This window comes from Sphaerodactylus townsendi, linkage group LG05 (assembly GCF_021028975.2).
Source record: "Sphaerodactylus townsendi isolate TG3544 linkage group LG05, MPM_Stown_v2.3, whole genome shotgun sequence".
NCBI classification, from domain to species: domain Eukaryota; kingdom Metazoa; phylum Chordata; class Lepidosauria; order Squamata; family Sphaerodactylidae; genus Sphaerodactylus; species Sphaerodactylus townsendi.
The window spans coordinates 3596427-3615663 of record NC_059429.1 but is presented as its reverse complement, the minus strand read 5'-3'; the positions used below and the strand labels follow the sequence as shown (position 1 = coordinate 3615663).

General features: G+C 49.7%; 1 protein-coding gene across 1 annotated transcript in view; it reads right to left on the bottom strand.

Moving 5' to 3' along the window:
* The window catches only part of FBN3 (fibrillin 3), a 223189-nt gene that overhangs the window by 107503 nt on the left and 96449 nt on the right, over window positions 1–19237 (bottom strand). Inside the window, 4 exon segments of the mRNA XM_048496904.1 lie at window positions 500–643; window positions 3106–3303; window positions 4551–4703; window positions 18521–18646. Of these exon segments, the coding sequence (XP_048352861.1) occupies window positions 500–643; window positions 3106–3303; window positions 4551–4703; window positions 18521–18646 (621 nt within the window).

Below are 19237 nucleotides of genomic sequence, written 5' to 3'. Positions count from 1 at the left end.
TCGCTGCTTGAGATTGGTACACATCCGGGTTCTGGTTAGCTTATTTTGTACTGCACAATATTTATCTCTGTTAGGAACTGTGAGCCCTCTGCAGTGTAATTTATATCCAGTTGTACTAAAACACAGGTGTCAAACTCGCAGCCCTCCGGATGTTATGGACTACAGTTCCCATCAGCCCCCTGCCAGCCATGCTGGCAGGGGCTGATGGGAACTATAGTCCATAACATCGGGGCGGGGGGGGGCTGCGAGTTTGACACCTATGTACTAAAAGGTCAACAAACAGGGCACAGAGGTCAAGAGTCTTCCCCTGACATTGCCTCCTAGCACGGGTATTCAGAGGTTTACTGTTGCTGAATTTGGAGCTCTCCTTTAATCATCATGTTTAGCGGCCACTGACAGTCCCCTCCCTCCATAAATCCATCTAACATCTCTTTAAGGACCTCTGTTTAAGCCGGGTGCCCCAATTGCCAATGTTCGCACAGCCAACGCTCGCACGCACCGATGCACTCGCCACGCACGTCTTGCTTGTAACCCATGTTGCATTCACAGCGGTAGCTGGACGGTGTAGGGATGCAGCGTCCATTCAAGCAGAGGTTTGTGAAATGTTTGCAAATGTCGATCGTTTGGTTCAGGGTGGCCGTTCCTGTGGAAAAACAAAACGGCGTGGGAGTTTCAGCGGGCCTCCTGAGAACAACCAGCTGCTCGGCCAACAACACAAGACAACACAAGGACAACAACCTCATGGGATGTGCAGGCACAGCTGGCTGTCGGGGAAAGGACCACAGGGATAGAGGAGCATTCGTGTCACAGAAGCTGTTTGGTTACTTCTGTGAGATTAGCCTGATGTATGTCAGGTTGGGTGGCGATCTATATGTTCACGGGAAAAGTTAAGACGAAGGATTTGGGTGTTGACCTTTGCAGGGAACCTTAGCTAGCCTGGTTCAGATAAAGAAGAAGAAGAAGAAGAAGAAGAAGAAGAAGAAGAAGAAGAAGAAGAAGAAGAAGAAGAAGAAGAAGAAGAAGAAGAAGAAGAAGAAGAAGAAGAAGAAGAAGAAGAAGAAGAGTTTGGATTTATATCCCCCCTTTCTCTCCTGCAGGAGACTCAAAGGGGCTTACAATCTCCTCGCCCTTCCCCCTCACAACAAACACCCTGTGAGGTAGGTGGGGCTGAGAGAGCTCTGAAGAACTGTGACTAGCCCAAGGTCACCCAGCTGGCGTGTGTGGGAGTGCACAAGCTAATCTGAATTCCCCAGATAAGCCTCCACAGCTCAAGCGGCAGAGCTGGGAATCAAACCCGGTTCCTCCAGATAAGAGTGCACCTGCTCTTAGCCACTACGCCACTGCCTAGTCCAGTAACGGTGAACCGATGACGTGCGGGTCAAGGGTGACACACGACGAAGTTTTTGGTGACAAGCCAGCCCTGACTCGCACCCAACAACAACTATTCTCCCTGTTTGAGTCTAGTCACTTTTGTAATTATTTGAAGTTTCTTTATATAATACATAGCACCACAAGTGATTGGGTTGCATTTTTTTTAAAAAACCGAATATTTAAAGAATTGGTTCTGGTGGGTTTTCCGGGCTGCGTGGCCGTGGTCTGGTAGATCTTGTTCCTAAAGTTTCGCCTGCATCTGTGGCTGGCATCTTCAGAGGTGTATCACAGAGAAAAGTCTGTTTCACACTGTGTCCAGTGGGAACAGAATATTTAGTGGGGTATATTGCCCATGTCCCAGGGTGGGGAGCCAATCAGTAAGTGTTTGGGTGGAACCTGCTATGCAAACAGCCCGGAAAACCCACCACAACCTGTTGAATCTGGCCATGAAAGCCTTTGACAATACAGGCAAGGAATTGTTTCACTTATGCTTGGGGAGTGTGGTGGTGGGAAAACCAAGTTAAGCATTTTCTGGATTTTTGACCCGCTGAGCCCAAAGGGTTTGCCATTACTGGCCTCTTGGGCGTCACTTTTGAACTCCAGATTCTAACTCACAACACAGAAGAAGCCTTCTATGGCTCCTGAATTGGCCCTAAATAAACCTCCTGAGTGAAAACCATGAAAGAAGAAGAGTTTATACCCCCCTTTCTCTCCTATAAGGAGACTTAAAGGGGCTTACAAACTCTTTTCCCATCCTCTCCCCATAACAGACACCTTATGAGGTAGGTGGGGCTGAGAGAACTCTGAGAGGGCTGTGACTAGCCCAAGGTCACCCAGCAGCCTTCATGCGGAGGAGCGGGAAAACAAATCCAGTTCACCAGATAAGATTCCGCTGCTCACATGGAGGAGTGGGGAAACAAACCCAGTTCTCCAGATCAGAGTCCACCTGCCCTTAAACAGCCCACCACGCTGGCTCTCCTGATTCCTGGAACTTCCTCCCAGAGGATGTTCACACTCTGCTGAGTTTCAAAATAACCAAAGGCCTTGTGCTATCTGGAAGTTTAACCCATATACTGTTGTGGCAGAACCTTGTGCGGTTCATACAGCGGCGGAGCTACAAGGGGACGGGGTGCGCGCCATGCACCGGGCGCACACCTGGGGAGCATAAAATCGCCCCGGGCCCCTCCCCCCGCAGTACCCCCCGTGGCGCCCCCTTTGCAGCGCCCCCCACCCCCCTTCCCACACTTACCTCAGTTTCTTTCCTTTTCCTAGAACTTTTTCAGGCTGAAAAAAAAAAGGCCTATTCACAGTACAGGCTAAAAACGGCTTGAGGAACTACAGTTCCCAGGAGACCTTGGGGCTCACAAGGTCTCCTGGGAAGTATAGTTCCCATCAGGCCGTTTTTAAGCCTGAACTGTGAATAGGCCTTTTTTTTCAGCCTGAAAAAGTTCTAGGAAAAGGAAAGGAACTAAGGTAAGTGTGGGAAAGGGGGAAGCTGTGGGGGGGGCCATGGGGGGTTGCCACAGGGGGGATGGGGGGCGGAAAATATAGACTGTGCCCCGGGCGCAGTTTGGCCCAGCTACACCTCTGGGTTCGTAGCCCATCTCATCAGAGGCTCAGACCCTCAGTCGGCAGAAACAGGGGCATGCAGGAAAAATGGGTAGGTGTGTAACGTCATTCCTAAAGGATGTCAAAGTGACCATTGTTGTCTGTTGTAACCACGGCGTCACTTACCAATGCTTGAGCTGCCGGGTCCCATTCCAGGGAGACCAGGAATGCCCCCTTGGCCATTGGCTCCATTGGGTCCAAAGTTACCTGGGCCACTGATGCCTGGGCCAAGTCCGTTTGGCCCATAACCAGGAACCCCTGGGAAGGTGCCGGGGAAACCTGGGACCACAGGGAGGCCCTCGATGCACAGCCGCCGGTATTCATCTGAAACAGAACAATTTCTGCCTTATGGTAGTCGACAGAAGAATAGCCTTCCCCCGTGGGTTCTAGGTATGTTCCTGACAACCCAGAGAGGGATACTAGATGACTTTCCGGCCATTTTGACCTTTTCCCTGTTGGATGGCATTTGTAAAATTATTCTGGTGTTAATTTCATGGGGGTGTTGATTCTGTGTTGGGGACTGCAAGCTTAATTCCCAAGTTGGGAGACATGATAGTTATTACAACACAGAAGTAGCTTCCTATCTATCTATCTATCTATCTATCTATCTATCTATCTATCTATCTATCTATCTATCTATCTATCTATCTATCTATCTATCTATCTATCTATCTATCTATCTATCTATCTATCTATCTATCTATCTATCTATCTATCTATCTATCTATCTATCTATCTATCTATCCTCTATCTATCTATCTAATATCACCACTATCCTATCTATCTATCTATCTTATCCTATCTATCTATCCATCTATCCATCCCTCTATCCCCTATCCATCCATCCATCCATCCATCCCTCCATCCATCCATCCATCCATCCATCCATCTAATCCATCCATCCATCCATCCATCCATCCATCCATCCATCCATCCAATCCATCTAATCCATCTAATCCATCCATCCATCCATCCATCCATCCATCCATCCATCCATCCATCTAATCCATCCATCCATCCATCCATCCATCCATCCATCCATCCATCCATCCATCCATCCATCCATCCATCCATCCATCCATCCATCCATCCATCCATCCATCCATCCATCCATCCGTCCATCCATCCATCCATCCATCCATCCATCCATCCCATCCATCCATCCTATCTTACTACGAATTCTATAGAGACTCGCCCAATCCCCTAAGGGCTCATGTGGATGTGTAAGCACAACATCATCTATGTACAATAGGCATATAACAAGGGTCACAATAGTGACCATATGTACTAAAATTCATTAAAACTGCATTAAAGATAGAACCATAGTAAAACAGTGAAAGAAGTCCAAAAGAACAACAAGTAACAATAAAAATGGCTGCCCTGCGAAAGCCCAATTCCTTTAAAACCACCCCAAAAAGAAGGGAGCGACCAAGCTCCTCCCTAAAAATAGCAATAAGTATGCAAGAACAGATTATAAAAATAGGGAGCAAGAAAGCCAGGGAGCAAAGCAAAGAAGGGGGGTGGGGGGTGGGGTGCCTGGAAGTAATAAGCCTTATGTAGCATCCACTCACCAGATCCTCGCACAGAGCACATTTCGGGCGTCTGTCCAACAGCCCAGCAACGTCCAGAGTCACAACAGCACTGCATCTTGGTATATTGGCCGGGCAACTCGCCTGCACAACGCCCGCCAATTAGTGCTGAGAAACATGTGCCAATCCGTTGGTCTGGAAGAAGAAACAGGAGGGGAGCTGAGTACAGGAAGGCGGATCCAGACCTCATAAGAACATAAGCAAGAGCCTGCTGGATCAGACCAGAGTCCATCTAGTCCAGCACTCTGCTACTCGCAGTGGCCCACCAGGTGCCTTGGGGAGCTCACAGGCAGGAGGTGAAACCTAAGTTTTGAAGAGGGCCCATGATCAGCCCAGCAGGGGAAATTAGTCCAAGCAACTTACAGTCTTTGCGGGAATAGACTTTTTAAAGAGCGCATAGCTCAGGGATAGCGCACATGCTCTGTGTAAGGAACCAGTAAAGTCCAGGCCAAATGTAACTTTTCAAGTTCTTTATTGAGCTGGCATTCTAAGTCGATCACAAGCAATGCGGGAACTGGCCTCCCAACGTTCGAACAGCCTCTTTTACGGGCTCCCCACCAGTTCCCGCCAAAGTTAGATAAACACCTGTAGTTCCCATCCGAAAACCACATTGAAACAGTTTCACACAGACAGGCACGAGAAACAGAAGATACAGATACTAGCAACTGCAGATACTGGAAACACTCCCCAATCTGGGCGTCCCGCCAACCTTGTCAGACGGAAACCTTCCAAGGCTAAGCAGCAACCTTACACTCCGCATGTGAAAGACTCAACTGGAAGCAAGCACATTTCTGGATTATTTTGGAATTTCCCGCTGGGCAGGAAATTCTCATTCCTTCCCAATTTGGGTTGCACTCACAGAATTTCTAAAATGAATTCCAGGATTGGTTCATGCGCCATTTAGCACTGATTTCCAGGTCTGCCATTCATTTTGCACATTTCCCGTCTCCCGTGTACATATCTGAGGCGACAATAGAATGAGGGAAAAAATCTTGAATGCGATGGCATGCGTGATTGCTCCAAGCGTTTTTTCTGTGAAGCGCACATGCTTATCTGGTGCTTTGTTACACTACACGGAAAAATTTCCATTGTCGGAACTGGAGCGTGAACGGGCATTCTGTTCCTTCACTTCCTTCGCCTCTTTCCCCATCACACCCCGATCTTCCCCACGCACACGTTGAAAAAACACTACCATGAAGCAGTTTTGATCTCTTCGTACATATGATGCATGTTTTATGGACGTGCACATTTACTGATGCTCTCCCACATAGGGATAAAACTCCACTCAACAGGAATCTGCACCTAAGCATATGCACTATCACATCAAGACCCTTCGGGGGTGGGCGGTTTATTAAATTTAACAACAAACAACAACATCATCATCATCAACAACAACAACAACAACAACAACAAGACTGTTCTTCTCATGTTTCACCAATGCCCATCAGCAAAGATGTAGGTAAGGGGGGGTTTCTTGGGTTCAACCCCCCCGCATTGCATGTCCGAAGCTCCGCCCTCCCCCCCCGTTTGTGGGTTTTTGTATTTTTAAAGTGTGTTTTTTTGGTTTTTGGCCTTCAGGGGGTGCAGTTTTTAGGCTAGCAGCACCAAAATTGCAGGCTATCGTCAGGTGACACTCCTGAAGATACCAGCCAAATTTGGTGAAGTTTGGTTCAGGGGGTCCAAAGTTATGGACCCCCCAAAGGGGTGCCCCATCCCCCATTGTTTCCCATGGGAGCTAATAGTAGATGGGTCTACCCATTTGAGGGTCCATATCTTTGGACCCCCTGAATCAAACTTCACTAAACTTAGGTGGTATCATCAGGATAGTCTGCTGCCAATACCACCCCAGTTTGGTGAAGGTTGGTCCAGGGGGTACAACGTTATGGACTCCCAAAGTGAGTGCCTCCATCCTCCATTTGTTTCCAATGGAAGCTAATAGTAGATGGGTCTACCCATTTGAGGGTCCATAACTTTGGACCCCCTGACCCAAACTTCACTAAACCTAGGTGGTATCATCAGGATAGTCTGATGCTGATACCACCCTGGTTTGGTGAAGGTTGGTTCAGGGGGTACAAAGGGTTTTCAAGGGAAGAGATGGTTGCCATTGCCTGCCTCCGCATGCCTACCCAGGTATTTCTTTGTGGTCTCTGGTCCCAGTATGAACCGGATTGATCCTGCTTAGCTTGCAAGATCTGAGAAGATCACACTAGCTTGGGTCATCAGGTCAGGGCATACTACCTAAAATATATATATTTTTAAAAATGGAACAAAGGCTCAATAACACACTGAAAAAAGGACCGGGCAACCCAGAAATCCAATAACGAAGAGAGAAATGCTGGAGAGAATTTGGAAACAGCTTTAGCTTCAATTCCAGTTGAAGGATCTCAGATAGCAAGTCCATGGGAAGGCCTTTCTCTGCCTAAACTCTGGAAAAATACGGTCAATCAGAACAGACAAGATTCGGCCGACAATCAGTTGATTTGGTGGAAGTTGGTTCAGGGTGTGGGGGGAGAGGGCCTATAACTCTGTGGTTCGAAATGCATTCAGTGTCCCAAGTTGAACCCTTTAAGCAGCAGGGTTGGAAAAGAACACTCTCTTCCCAAAAGCCAACTGGAGAGAAGACTAGAATGACTGAAATGGTCTGGAATGATCAGTGGTGTCTACCAGACAGGGATGGGATCTTTTAGTTTCATCTTGACTGACATGGCTGCAGGTAAAGCTCAGAGGTAATGTGGGAGTGTTCCCAAACCGTTTCCCTGCCCCAATCCCCCAGAAGTTGTCCTCCTACTTCTGCACCATAAGGGCATTTTGGAAAAATGTTCAAAAATTGGCACAAGAATATCATTATATCAGTAAACTGTTGTAAGCATGGGCATAGTGCAGTGGTGGCGAACCTTTGGCACTCCAGATGTTATGGACTACAATTCCCATCAGCCCCCACAATTGGCCATGCTGGCAGGGGCTTATGGGAATTGTAGTCCATAACATCTGGAGTGCCCAAGGTTCGCCACCACAGGCATAGTGGGTCCTCTGAATTCTCAGCCAGACCAGTGGCGGAGCGGCAAAGGTACAGGGGGGTGCGTCGCGCACTGGGCGCACGCCTGGGGGACCGGAAAATCACCCCCGCCCCTCCTCCTTTTCCTTGTGACCCCCCGTGCCCCCCGCGGCACCCCCTTCCCACATTTACCTTAGTTCCTTTTCTTTTTCTAGTACTTTTTCAGGCTGAAAAAAGCAGCCTATTTACAGTTCAGGCGCAAAAATGGCCTGAGGAACTACAGTTCCCAGGAGACCTTGGGGCTCGCAAGGTCTCCTGGGAAGAAAAGTTCCTCAGGCAGTTTTTAACCTGAACTGTGAAGAGGCTACTTTTTTCAGCCTGAAAAAGTACCAGAAGAAGAAAAGGAACTAAGGTAAATGTGGGAAGGGGGGCAGGGGGGCGCGGCGGGGGCCATGGGGTGTGTGTGGAAAAAACACTGGGCGCAGTTTGGCCTAGCTACGCCTCTGAGCCAGACCAGCGTTTTTGTGACTTGTTCTATGCCGGGAATGCACGAACAGAGAAACCAGTCCTTAAGTTATATATATATTTCTAATTTTTTGCTTGTTATTCTGTATGGTTAGGTCTGTGGATGTTTATGCCTCGTGGAAATGGTCTGTTGATTGTATCATGATTTTTAATGTATATGCACTTGTTCAAGGAGCAGCAGTGGCGTAGGAGGTTAAGAGCTCGTGTATCTAATCTGGAGGAACCAGGTTTGATTCCCAGCTCTGCCGCCTGAGCTGTGGAGGCTTCTCTGGGGAATTCAGATTAGCCTGTGCACTCCCACACACGCCAGCTGGGTGACCTTGGGCTAGTCACAGCTTCTCGGAGCTCTCTCAGCCCCACCCACCTCACAGGGTGTTTGTTGTGAGGGGGGGAAGGGAAAGGAGATTGTAAGCCCCTTTGAGTCTCCTACAGGAGAGAAAGGGGGGATATAAATCCAAACTCCTCCTCCTCCTCCTCCTCCTCCTCTTCTTCTTCTTCTTCTTCTTCTTCTTCTTCTTCTTCTTCTTCTTCTTCTTCTTCTTCTTCTTCTTCTTCTTCTTCTTCTTCACTTTATTGACATTGAGACTTGCCACGTTGTCACTTATGTTGATTTTTTTGCCTGGGGCAGAGGTGTAACCAGTTGTGCTTTGGCGTGGGATATTTCTCTCCATTACACTGGTTCTCTGATGGTTATTTTATTTTGGGGTGTCATCTGTGACACAGAAGAACACAGAAAACACAAAAGACACGTTTTCCTTTGTGCAGGGGCCCTGGAGTTTCTGCGCAGTTACATTTTGAAGGGGGAGGAGAAAATGGCGGAAAGGGAGGTTGGGCGACTAAACGGAGGCCAGGCATGTGATGGGGTGGAGAAACAAAGACAATTTCAACATGATCGCATGCTTGAGGAAAGTTGGCTTGGAAATGGATTTTAAAAAGAGGTAAAAGTGCTCAGGAAAACAATGGAAGAAAAATGAAGGGAACACATTTCCAGAACTGAATGGAGGGAAAAATGTGTGGAATTAAAAGATAAAAGTAGCATTTGGCAGTAAACAACTCATGCAGAAAAGGCCAAGAGTCATTATGGTATAGTGGTTAATAGTGTCAGGAAGTAGCGGTTGGAAGAGTCATGTTTGAATCCCCACTTGCGCCATGTGGGACCATGGGCCAGTCCTGTTTTCTCAGCAAAACCTACCTCATAAGGTTGTTGTGAGGATGGAATGGAGAAAAGGTCCTCATTGGGGAAAAAAGTGAGGTACAAATGAATGAAAGAAAAATTTACAAGCCAGAGCATGCCTTCAAAATGTCCTGGGAAAGAGTCTCTTATCATAAGCAAATTGGGGAAGTGAGGGGTGGGGAGTTAAAAATGAACGCTTTCCACCCCATGGTATCCTTGAAACTCAAAGAAAAACAAACTAAAAGAAAAAAAATGTGCATGAAAAAACTCTGAGACTTCTCTGGCACCGTTCGACTCAGTTGTCAAGGGGGGCTTAAAAAAAAAATTGGCCAGCATTAAAAGAGAATTTGCCAGCAGGCGGATGAAAAATAATTGCTTCGCCACCCCCTACCTGATGGAAATTCCGTGCTTCATAATCTCTGTACAATCTCCACTGGAAAATCTCAGCAATTAAGTTTTTGATTAGAATGTTCTTTTCTGGGGGGGTGGGGGGGTATCCCCCAAAGAGCAAATGAAGCTTTGGGTTTTACACAGACTAATGGGCTTTCTGGACTGGGAGAGAATTCTTTACAAGCCCAACTCAACCAGGACTCAGACCTGGAGCATTTCCACCAAACAATTTTCCAGGATTTTTTTTTCACAGTGTCCTGCCTGCTTCTCAGGCTTAAGGAAAGACCAGGAAAAAACTGATGCTGAAGGTGCCGTGTTAGAGGAAATTATGAACATGCAGAGAAATCCCTGAATGTACAAAGCTAATATTTGTTTGTTCATTCATTTATTTTTGGATGGAACTAATTTGGCTTCCACTTACAAGCTCAGGTGGCTGACAGAGATACATACAATAAAAAATGCAGTCAACTTCTGGTGTGTCAGCCAAAGGCGCTAAAGAAATATCTTACTAAGGGAAGACGGAAGGGACAGAGGAACAAAAGAATAAGGGAAGGCAAGGGACAGGGAGCTGGTAGGCTGAGCAGAAGGCTAAGTTAAAAACACTTCAGTTGGCATGCAGAGTTATTCTTTACAATCGATCGAGTATCTTTTTATCCACCTTTTTCTCTAAAGGCCTTTCCCCCACGCTTCTCCCCCATTTATTTTATTTATTTATTTATTTATTTATATTTATTTATTTATTATATTTATATACCGCCCTCCCCCGGGGGGCTCAGGGCGGTGAACAACAAGATAAACAAGATACACAGATAGAGCACTAATAAAATCAATAAATATCAAAATTAATTAATAATAATCATAGCTCTATATTCATTAAAACCAAACCCCATTAAAATGCAGCTTCTGAATACCAAGCGCTTCTAAATACCAAGCGGCCTACTATCAAATCCCCTAAAGAAGGGGGAGGGGAGGGGGCAGTAGAGTCCACTGATGTTATAGGGGGGGGCCATCAGCGGCCGGCCTCCCCAAAGGCCCGGTGGAACAGCTCAGTCTTGCAGGCCCTGCGGAACTCACGGAGATCCCGCAGGGCCCGCACCGCTGGAGGAAGAGCGTTCCACCAGGCAGGGGCCAGATTAGGGACATATGGGGCAAGACGCAGAGTTAATCTTTCTCCAGGCCATTTCTTTCAAAAACCTTGTGAGGACGGCAGTGGTGGGATTCAGCCAGTTCACACCGGTTCTGCCAAACCGGTAGCTAACCGGCTGAATCCCACCATGACACCACCCCAGGACGGCTGCAAATCGGGCTGCAAATCGGGCCCAAAGGCACGTGGCCTGATTGGCGGCCGCCCTGGGGTGGTGCCATGATGCGGGAGGGCCGGGAGGCCTGCCGGCTCTCCCTAAAAGGCCGTGCCACAAGCAAGGAGAGGCGGGGGAAGTTGGCAATTCGGGTGCAAGGACTGTCTGGGAGAAACTGCAATCTACATTTAGGAGCGAGGGTCAGATGGGGGTGGGAAAGCAACCAACCCCATCCCCATCTGGGCCACTTTGGACGCCTCCATCCCATAAACGTCTTCCCCACCCATGACTGCGGCCTGTACGCTACCAGGGAAGGGCCCAGGCCCTCATTAACTCTGGCATCCGAGGTTCTCCAGACGTTTGTTGATCCTCCTTTCAAAATTAAGATCAGAGAATCTTGCTCCCGCCCCGGCACAGAAGGCTTCTTGAAGCCTGTCACCTTGGCCTCCTGACTGAACTGTCAGGGCAGGTATCAGGCATGGGAGGGGGTGATGGAAGCCAGATTCTGCCACCTCCCCCCCCCAAGGCCTTTGGACGGCTTCCTCCCTGCGGACACAGCCCAAGGTTAGCAAACCACGTTCCAGTTTATTTTTCAGCAGCGAGAAAGGAAAAGGGGAGATGTCTGGATAAATAAATCGCAAGGGTTCATGCAGATTTCTTCTTTGGTTGTACAGGACGGGGGACTAATTGCCACTTTTTATGTACGTTATTCATATTGCATCATCTTTGCTGTACTCAAGGGGAATTATGCAAAATGAGTCAGTAAAATCAATAAAATGGGACATTCATATAACAGATGAATTTGTTGGCTGTCGTGGGCTTTCTGGGCTGTGTGGCCGTGGTCTGGTAGGTTGGGCTCCTAGTGTTTCACCGGCATCTGTGCCTCTGAAGATGCCTACCCTAGATGCGGGTGGGATGCTAGGAGCAAAAACTACTGGACCACGGCCACGCAGCCCAGAAAAACCACAACAGCCAGTTGATTCTGTCCGTGAAAGCCTTCCACAATGCACAGATGCATTCGTATTTTAGAAGTCTGAAACCACCAGGAAGAACTGGACCACAGCGTATGTATTAACAGGCCATGTTACTTGATACTGGAAAATGCTGTCAAGTCACAGCCGACTTACGATGCCCCCATAGGGCAGTGGTGGCGAACCTTTGGCACTCCATATGTTATGGACTACAATTCCCATCAGCCCTTGCCAGCATGGCCAATTGGCAAACCTTTGGCACTCCATATGTTATGGACTACAATTCCCATCAGCCCTTGCCAGCATGGCCAATTGGCAAACCTTTGGCACTCCAGATGTTATGGACTACAATTGGCCATGCTGGCAGGGGCTGATGGGAATTGTAGTCCATAACATCTGGAGTGCCAAAGGTTCGCCACCACGGCCATAGGGTTTTCAAGGCAAGAAACAGTGAGAAGTGGTTTGCCATTTTCTGTTTCTATGTGGGATGAGAGAATTTGGAGAGAAGAAGAAGAAGAAGAGTTTGGATTTATATCCCCCTTTTCTCTCCTGCAGGAGACTCAAAGGGGCTGACAATCTCCTTGCCCTTCCCCCCTCACAACAAACACCCTGTGAGGTGGGTGGGGCTGAGAGAGCTCCGAGAAGCTGTGACTAGCCCAAGGTCACCCAGCTGGCGTGTGTGGGAGTGCACAGGCTAGTCTGAATTCCCCAGATAAGGCTCCACAGCTCAGGCGGCAGAACGGGGAATCAAACCTGGTTCCTCCAGATTAGATACACGAGCTCTTAACCTCCTATGCCACTGCTGCTCCTTGACTGGCCCAAGGTCACCATGACTGGCCCAAAGTCACCCAGCAGGCTTCATGTGGGGGAGTGCAAGAACAGAGATAGGCATTGGCCTCTATGTGGCCCCCTCCTCTATGTGGCGAGGGCTATTCACTGTGAAACAGGATGCTGACCTAGATGGACGTGCTGAGTCTGATCCAGCAAAGCAAAGCTTTTCATACAAAGAAGTTGCTTAGCAGTTAGGAGCCGTGTCATGAAACTTCCAAGTTCAGCAGCAGTCTACCTCTGAATAGCCAGTACACAGGAGGTAGATACAGTATTCCTAATTTAGTTCCAGTTTAAGAACTGAGGACATGCTATTTCTAGGGCAGTGATGGCGAACCTTTTCGAGACCGAGTGCCCAACTTGCAACCCAAAACCCACTTATTTATCGCAAAGTGCCAACACGGCAATGTAACCTGAATACGGAGGTTTTAGTTTAGAAAAAACAGTTGGCTCTGAGGCGTACTTTACTCGGGAGTAAGCTTGGTGGTAGTCGGTGGCTTTGCTTTGAAGCAACCCCCGCCCCCCCCCCCCCCCCCCCCCCCCCCCCCCCAAAACCCCCCCCCCCCAAACCCCCCCCCCCCCCCCCCCCCCCCCCCCCCCCCCCACCCCCCCCCCCACCCCCCCCTCCCCCCACAGCCCCCCCCCCCACCACCCCCCCCCCCCCACACCCCCCCCCCCCCCCACCCCCCCACCCCACCACCCCCCCCCCCCCCCTCCCCCCCCCCCCTCTACTTCTCCCCACCCCCCCCCCCCTCCACCCCCCCCCCCCCCCACCCCCACCCCCCCCCACCCCCCCCCCCCCCCACCCCCCCCCCCCCCCACCCCCCCCCCCCCCCAACCCCCCCCCCCCCCACCCCCCCCCCCCCCCACAACCCCCGCCCCCCAACCCCCCTTCCCCCACCACCCCCCCCCCCCCCCCCCCCCCCCCCCAATAACATCTGGAGTGCCAAAGGTTCGCCACCACGGCCATAGGGTTTTCAAGGCAAGAAACAGTGAGAAGTGGTTTGCCATTTTCTGTTTCTATGTGGGATGAGAGAATTTGGAGAGAAGAAGAAGAAGAAGAGTTTGGATTTATATCCCCCTTTTCTCTCCTGCAGGAGACTCAAAGGGGCTGACAATCTCCTTGCCCTTCCCCCCTCACAACAAACACCCTGTGAGGTGGGTGGGGCTGAGAGAGCTCCGAGAAGGTGTGACTAGCCCAAGGTCACCCAGCTGGCGTGTGTGGGAGTGCACCCCCCACCCCCCCCCCCCCCCACCCCCCCCCCCCCCCAACCCCGGCCCCCCCCCCCCCCCCCCCCCCCCCCCCCCGCCCGCCCCCCACCCCCCCCCCCCCAATAACATCTGGAGTGCCAAAGGTTCGCCACCACGGCCATAGGGTTTTCAAGGCAAGGAAACAGTGGAGTGAAGTGGTTTGCCATTTCTTCTGTTTCTATGTGCCAGGATGAGAGAATTTGGAGAAGAAGAAGAAAGAAGAAGAGTTTGGATTTATATCCCCCTTTTCTCTCCTTATGTACAGGCTGAGAATTTCAAAGGGGGCTGATGCACTCTCCTTGCCCTTCCCCCCTCACAACAAACACCCTGTGAGGTGGGTGGGGCTGAGAGAGCTCCGAGAAGGTGTGACTAGCCCAAGGTCACCCAGCTGGCGTGTGTGGGAGTGCACAGGCTAGTCTGAATTCCCCAGATAAGGCTCCACAGCTCAGGCGGCAGAACGGGGAATCAAACCTGGTTCCTCCAGATTAGATACACGAGCTCTTAACCTCCTATGCCACTGCTGCTCCTTGACTGGCCCAAGGTCACCATGAGGCTCGGCCCAAAAGTCACCCAGCAAGCTTCGTAATGTGGGGGAGTGCAAGAACAGAGATAGGCATTGGCCTCTTATGTGGCCTCCCCTCCTCTATGTGGCGAAGGCTATTCACTGTGAAACAGGATGCTGCGACCTCTACAGGGATGGACGCTAAGCCTGAGTCTGATCCAGCAAAGCAAAGCTTTTCATACAAAGAAGTTGCTTAGCAGTTAGGAGCCGTGTCATGAAACTTCCAAGTTCAGCAGCAGTCTACCTCTGAATAGCCAGTACACAGGAGGTAGATACAGTATTCCTAATTTAGTTCCAGTTTAAGAACTGAGGACATGCTATTTCTAGGGCAGTGATGGCGAACCTTTTCGAGACCGAGTGCCCAACTTGCAACCCAAAACCCACTTATTTATCGCAAAGTGCCAACACGGCAATGTAACCTGAATACGGAGGTTTTAGTTTAGAAAAAACAGTTGGCTCTGAGGCGTACTTTACTCGGGAGTAAGCTTGGTGGTAGTCGGTGGCTTTGCTTTGAAGCAACCGTGCAACTCTTCCAATGGGTGAATCACAACCCTAGGAGGGTTTACTCAGAAGCAAGCCCCATTGCCAGCAACCAAGCTTACTCCCAGGAAAAGGATTGCGCTTTAGTTCTTCACATGAAAACCAGTGGGGTTTAACAGCGCTTAACAGGGTTACCTACACTGCTTCCCCACAATTAGGACTTAGGTTTAATGCTAATAATCGAGCCCAGTGGCCCAGGCCAGCCTAGATGTGGGGGGGGGGGGGACTCTGTTTGCACGTGCCCACAGAGAGGGCTCTGAGTGCCACCTCTGGCACCCGTGCCATAGGTTCGCCACCACTGTTCTAGGGGTTTGGGCCTTGTAGTTTATATGGGCTTCATGGAAAAGGTTGGATAGAAACCACCTTTTTCGCAAGCACAGCTGAACTTATTTCTCACGTGGAGTGCAGGAAAATGCTTAAGGTGGTGTGTTTTTTTTTAAAACAGTGGCTAATGCTATTGGAGGTTTCTTATTTTGCAAAAAAAAAATAGTAGTAATAATAATAATCATCGCGACCCTGTGAAGTCTAAGATGGCTGAAGTGCTCTTCGAGGAATTTAGACCCGGCCGGTCGAACAAAGGAACCTTTCAAAAAGACGGAATGCGAGCCGAGGACCCACCGGGGTGGCGGGCTTGCTTGCCAGGAAAAATATTGTTCCTCCCAACGAATGACAACGTACGTTCCCTCCGGGGAAAATGGCTCACCGCATGACGTGGTGGAGCGGAGATTCAGTCAGCGAGGCAAGCGACCCCCTTGAGGAGCTCAGAGTTATTTTTAAAAGCTGGGTTTTCTCATTAATTTCATTCGACATTTGCTAGGACTTTTCTTTCTTTTTTTTCGGGGGGGGGGGGGGGGGTCAGCCCTGAAAGGATTTCATTGTCCATAACATTTTTTAAAAAGTGAGAAAAGCCCTCAGAAGGTCTGCGTACAGGGCATGGAGGCCAGATGCCCATGGCGACTGGTACACTGCCTCCGAACATGGAAGCTCTACTTAGCAGAGAAGGGCAACAAGGACGATTGAGGGACTGGAGCACCTTCCTTATGAGGAGAGGCTGCAGCGTTTGGGACTCTTTAGTTTGGAGAGGAGGCGGCTGAGGGGGGATATGATTGGAGTCTATAAAATTATGCTTGGGGTAGAAAATGTTGAGAAATTTTCCTCTCTTTCTCACGATACTAGAACCAGGGGGCATCCATTGAAAATGCTGGGGGGAAGAATTAGGACTAATAAAAGGAAACACTTCTTCACGCAACGTGTGATTGGTGTTTGGAATATGCTGCCACATGAGGCGGTGATGGCCACTAACCCGGATAGCTTTAAAAGGGGCTTGAACAGATTGATGGAGGAGAAGTCGATCTATGGCTACCAATCTCGATCCTCTTTGATCTGAGATTGCAAATGCCTTAGCAGACCAGGTGCTCGGGAGCAGCAGCAGCAGCCGCAGGGGGCCCTTGCTTTCACATCCTGCAAGTGAGCTCCCAAAGGCACCTGGTGGGCCACTGCGAGTAGCAGAGTGCTGGACTAGATGGACACAGTTCGAACAGGAAATGCAGTGTTTCTGTGCAAACTGCACAGCTGAGAATCCCCCCACCCGAGAATCCCCCCTACCTTGAGACCTCCCCCCCCACCTCCTGGCACAACTTGGCAGCCGCCTATTAGAGAATCCACTCTAATAGTGGTCGCTTGGGGAATCCAGAAGGGGGTGGGGCTTGAACACTTCCTGCTCCCCGTAGTTTGCACAGGCAAGCAGGAAGTGTTTGAAACCCAGGTTAAAGAAAAAAGTCACCTCCTCTCCTGACCCACAACGTCTCCGCACTGCCTCTCCTTTGGTCCTGCTCAAAGAAGAACATCCACAATGGCCCCACACGTCATGCTTGGAATCATGTGGAGTGTCAGGCTCTCGAACGTGGAAATAACAGAGACCGTAGGAAAGTCCTAAAGCAGTTCATTTCTACAACGCGTAGAGTAACAAAGAAAGCTGAATCTAAGCTCTCCCGCTTAGATCCAGCGATTATATCCTTCCATTCCCCCCCATTCGATTCTCACCAAATGTGTTTCACAAAGTGTATAATATTTGCACTACAGAGCTTCAAGAAACCTGGGAACCGTTCGCACCTTCCCACAGGAGGGCTGGCGCCAGGGAATTGCCAGGGAGGGGAGAGGGAAACAGGAAAGCATTTACAGGAAACATTTGCAATTCCCACACAGCAAGACATCTAAGCACTGACAGGCATGGGCCTGACAGAGAACCCTGTTCCCCCAAATGTGTGGTGTGCATGTACAGTGCCCCGAGGATTCCCAGCCTTTTGGAGCTCATGGGCCCCTTCAGAGCTCTGGCACAGCACGGGGGGCACTGCCAAAAAGTGGCTGCCGTGGAATGGCTGCAGCTTTCCTTCAGCGGCAGTGCTTGTGCTGTCCAAGTGACTTTGCTAAGAATGTGCATCGTCAATCAAATCTCCAGTGGCCTATCAGAAGCCCTGGTGGGCAAAAGCTGCTCCTGGCCCCACCTACTTTCCATAAGCACTTGGCGGGTGCCAGTAAAGTTATTGACGAGTGCTATGGCGCCCCCACAACCGCCATATTGGGGACCCCTGGTGCATCCCCATGTGGAGGCGGCCTTTGATGCTGGAAAGCAACCTTGAATCTAGCCTGGTGGGCAAGATTTGCTACATAAGCATAAGCATAAGCATTTTATTGTCATTGTGCACGCACAACGAAATTCACAGCAGCATTCCTCGATGCACACAATTTCAGACTCATACCCCATCCTCACTTTCCCCTTCCTCCACCCATCCCTACACAGCCCCAAACACATCAACACGAAGCCGCAGAGTTCAGCATCGCCACAATATACCAGAGTGAAAAAAAAAAAAAAAAAAAAAAAAAAAAGTTTCGTCTCTCAAGCCTCTTTGTCCTAGCTTTGATAGACCTGTATCGTCTGCCGGATGGTCACAGTTCAAAAAGAGAGTGTGCTGGATGAGACGGGCCTCTCAGAATATTTTGGGCTTTCTTTAGGCTTCGGGAATTATAGAGTTCTTCCAAGGAGGGGAGAGGGCAGCCGATAATCCTCTGTGCAGTAGGGATCACCCTTTGGAGCGCCTTCCTATCCGCCACTGTGCAACTGGAGAACCATACACAGATGCAGGAGGTTAAGACACTCTCTATAGCACAGCGGTAAAAGGACACCAGGAGTTTTCCATTCAGTTGTTGTTTCCTTAAAAGTCTCAGTTAGTACAGTCTTTGCTGGGCCTTCTTAACCACCCGTTAAGCAGTCTGTACGCCCGTCAAGTCCTCTTTAATCATAACACCCAGAAATTTAAAACTAGCCACCTGCCACTGTTCTGTTCACCCGCCCCTGTCCTAACGCAGAAGGCCTAAAAGCCTATGATAGGATGGTTGAGGCACAGAGCTGCCATCTTACCTACGCAGCGGGATCCATCCGGACTGGTCATAAAGCCTCGCGGACAGGCACAGACGTAACTGCCAGCCGTGTTGGTGCACTCGCCGCCGTCACAAACGCCAGAGATACTGGTACACTCATCCACATCTGGGGAAGAGCAATTGACAGTGGGGTGAACGAGCGGCCTTAACAATCGCAAAGGGTCCCTGAATGAGAAATGTGCTGGGGAGCGAGTCTTGGGAGAAACAGGCATTTGAAAAGACAGCTGAGTGTTGGAGCCACAAATACAGGGAGCATGGATGCTAGTTGCTGCTGGGGGGGGGGGGGGGTTAAACATGGGGCCAATAGCATCTTATAGACCAGTGATGGTGAACCTTTTCGAGACCGAGTGCCCAAATTGCAACCCAAAACCCACTTATTTATCCCAAAGTGCCAATGGAGCAATTTAACCTGAATACTGAGGTTTTTGTTTAGAAAAAACGGTTGGCTCCAAGGCGTGCGTTACTCAGGAGTAAGCTTGGTGGTATTCGGTGGCTTTGCTTTGAAGCAACTGTGCAACTCTTCCAACGGGTGAATCACGACCCTAGGAGGGTTTACTCAGAAGCAAGCCCCATTGCCAGCAACCAAGCTTACTCCCAGGTAAAGGATTGTGCTTTAGTTTAACAGCGCTTAACAGGGTTACCTACACTGCTTCCCCAAAACTAGGTCTTAGGTTTAATGCTAATAATCAAGTCCAGC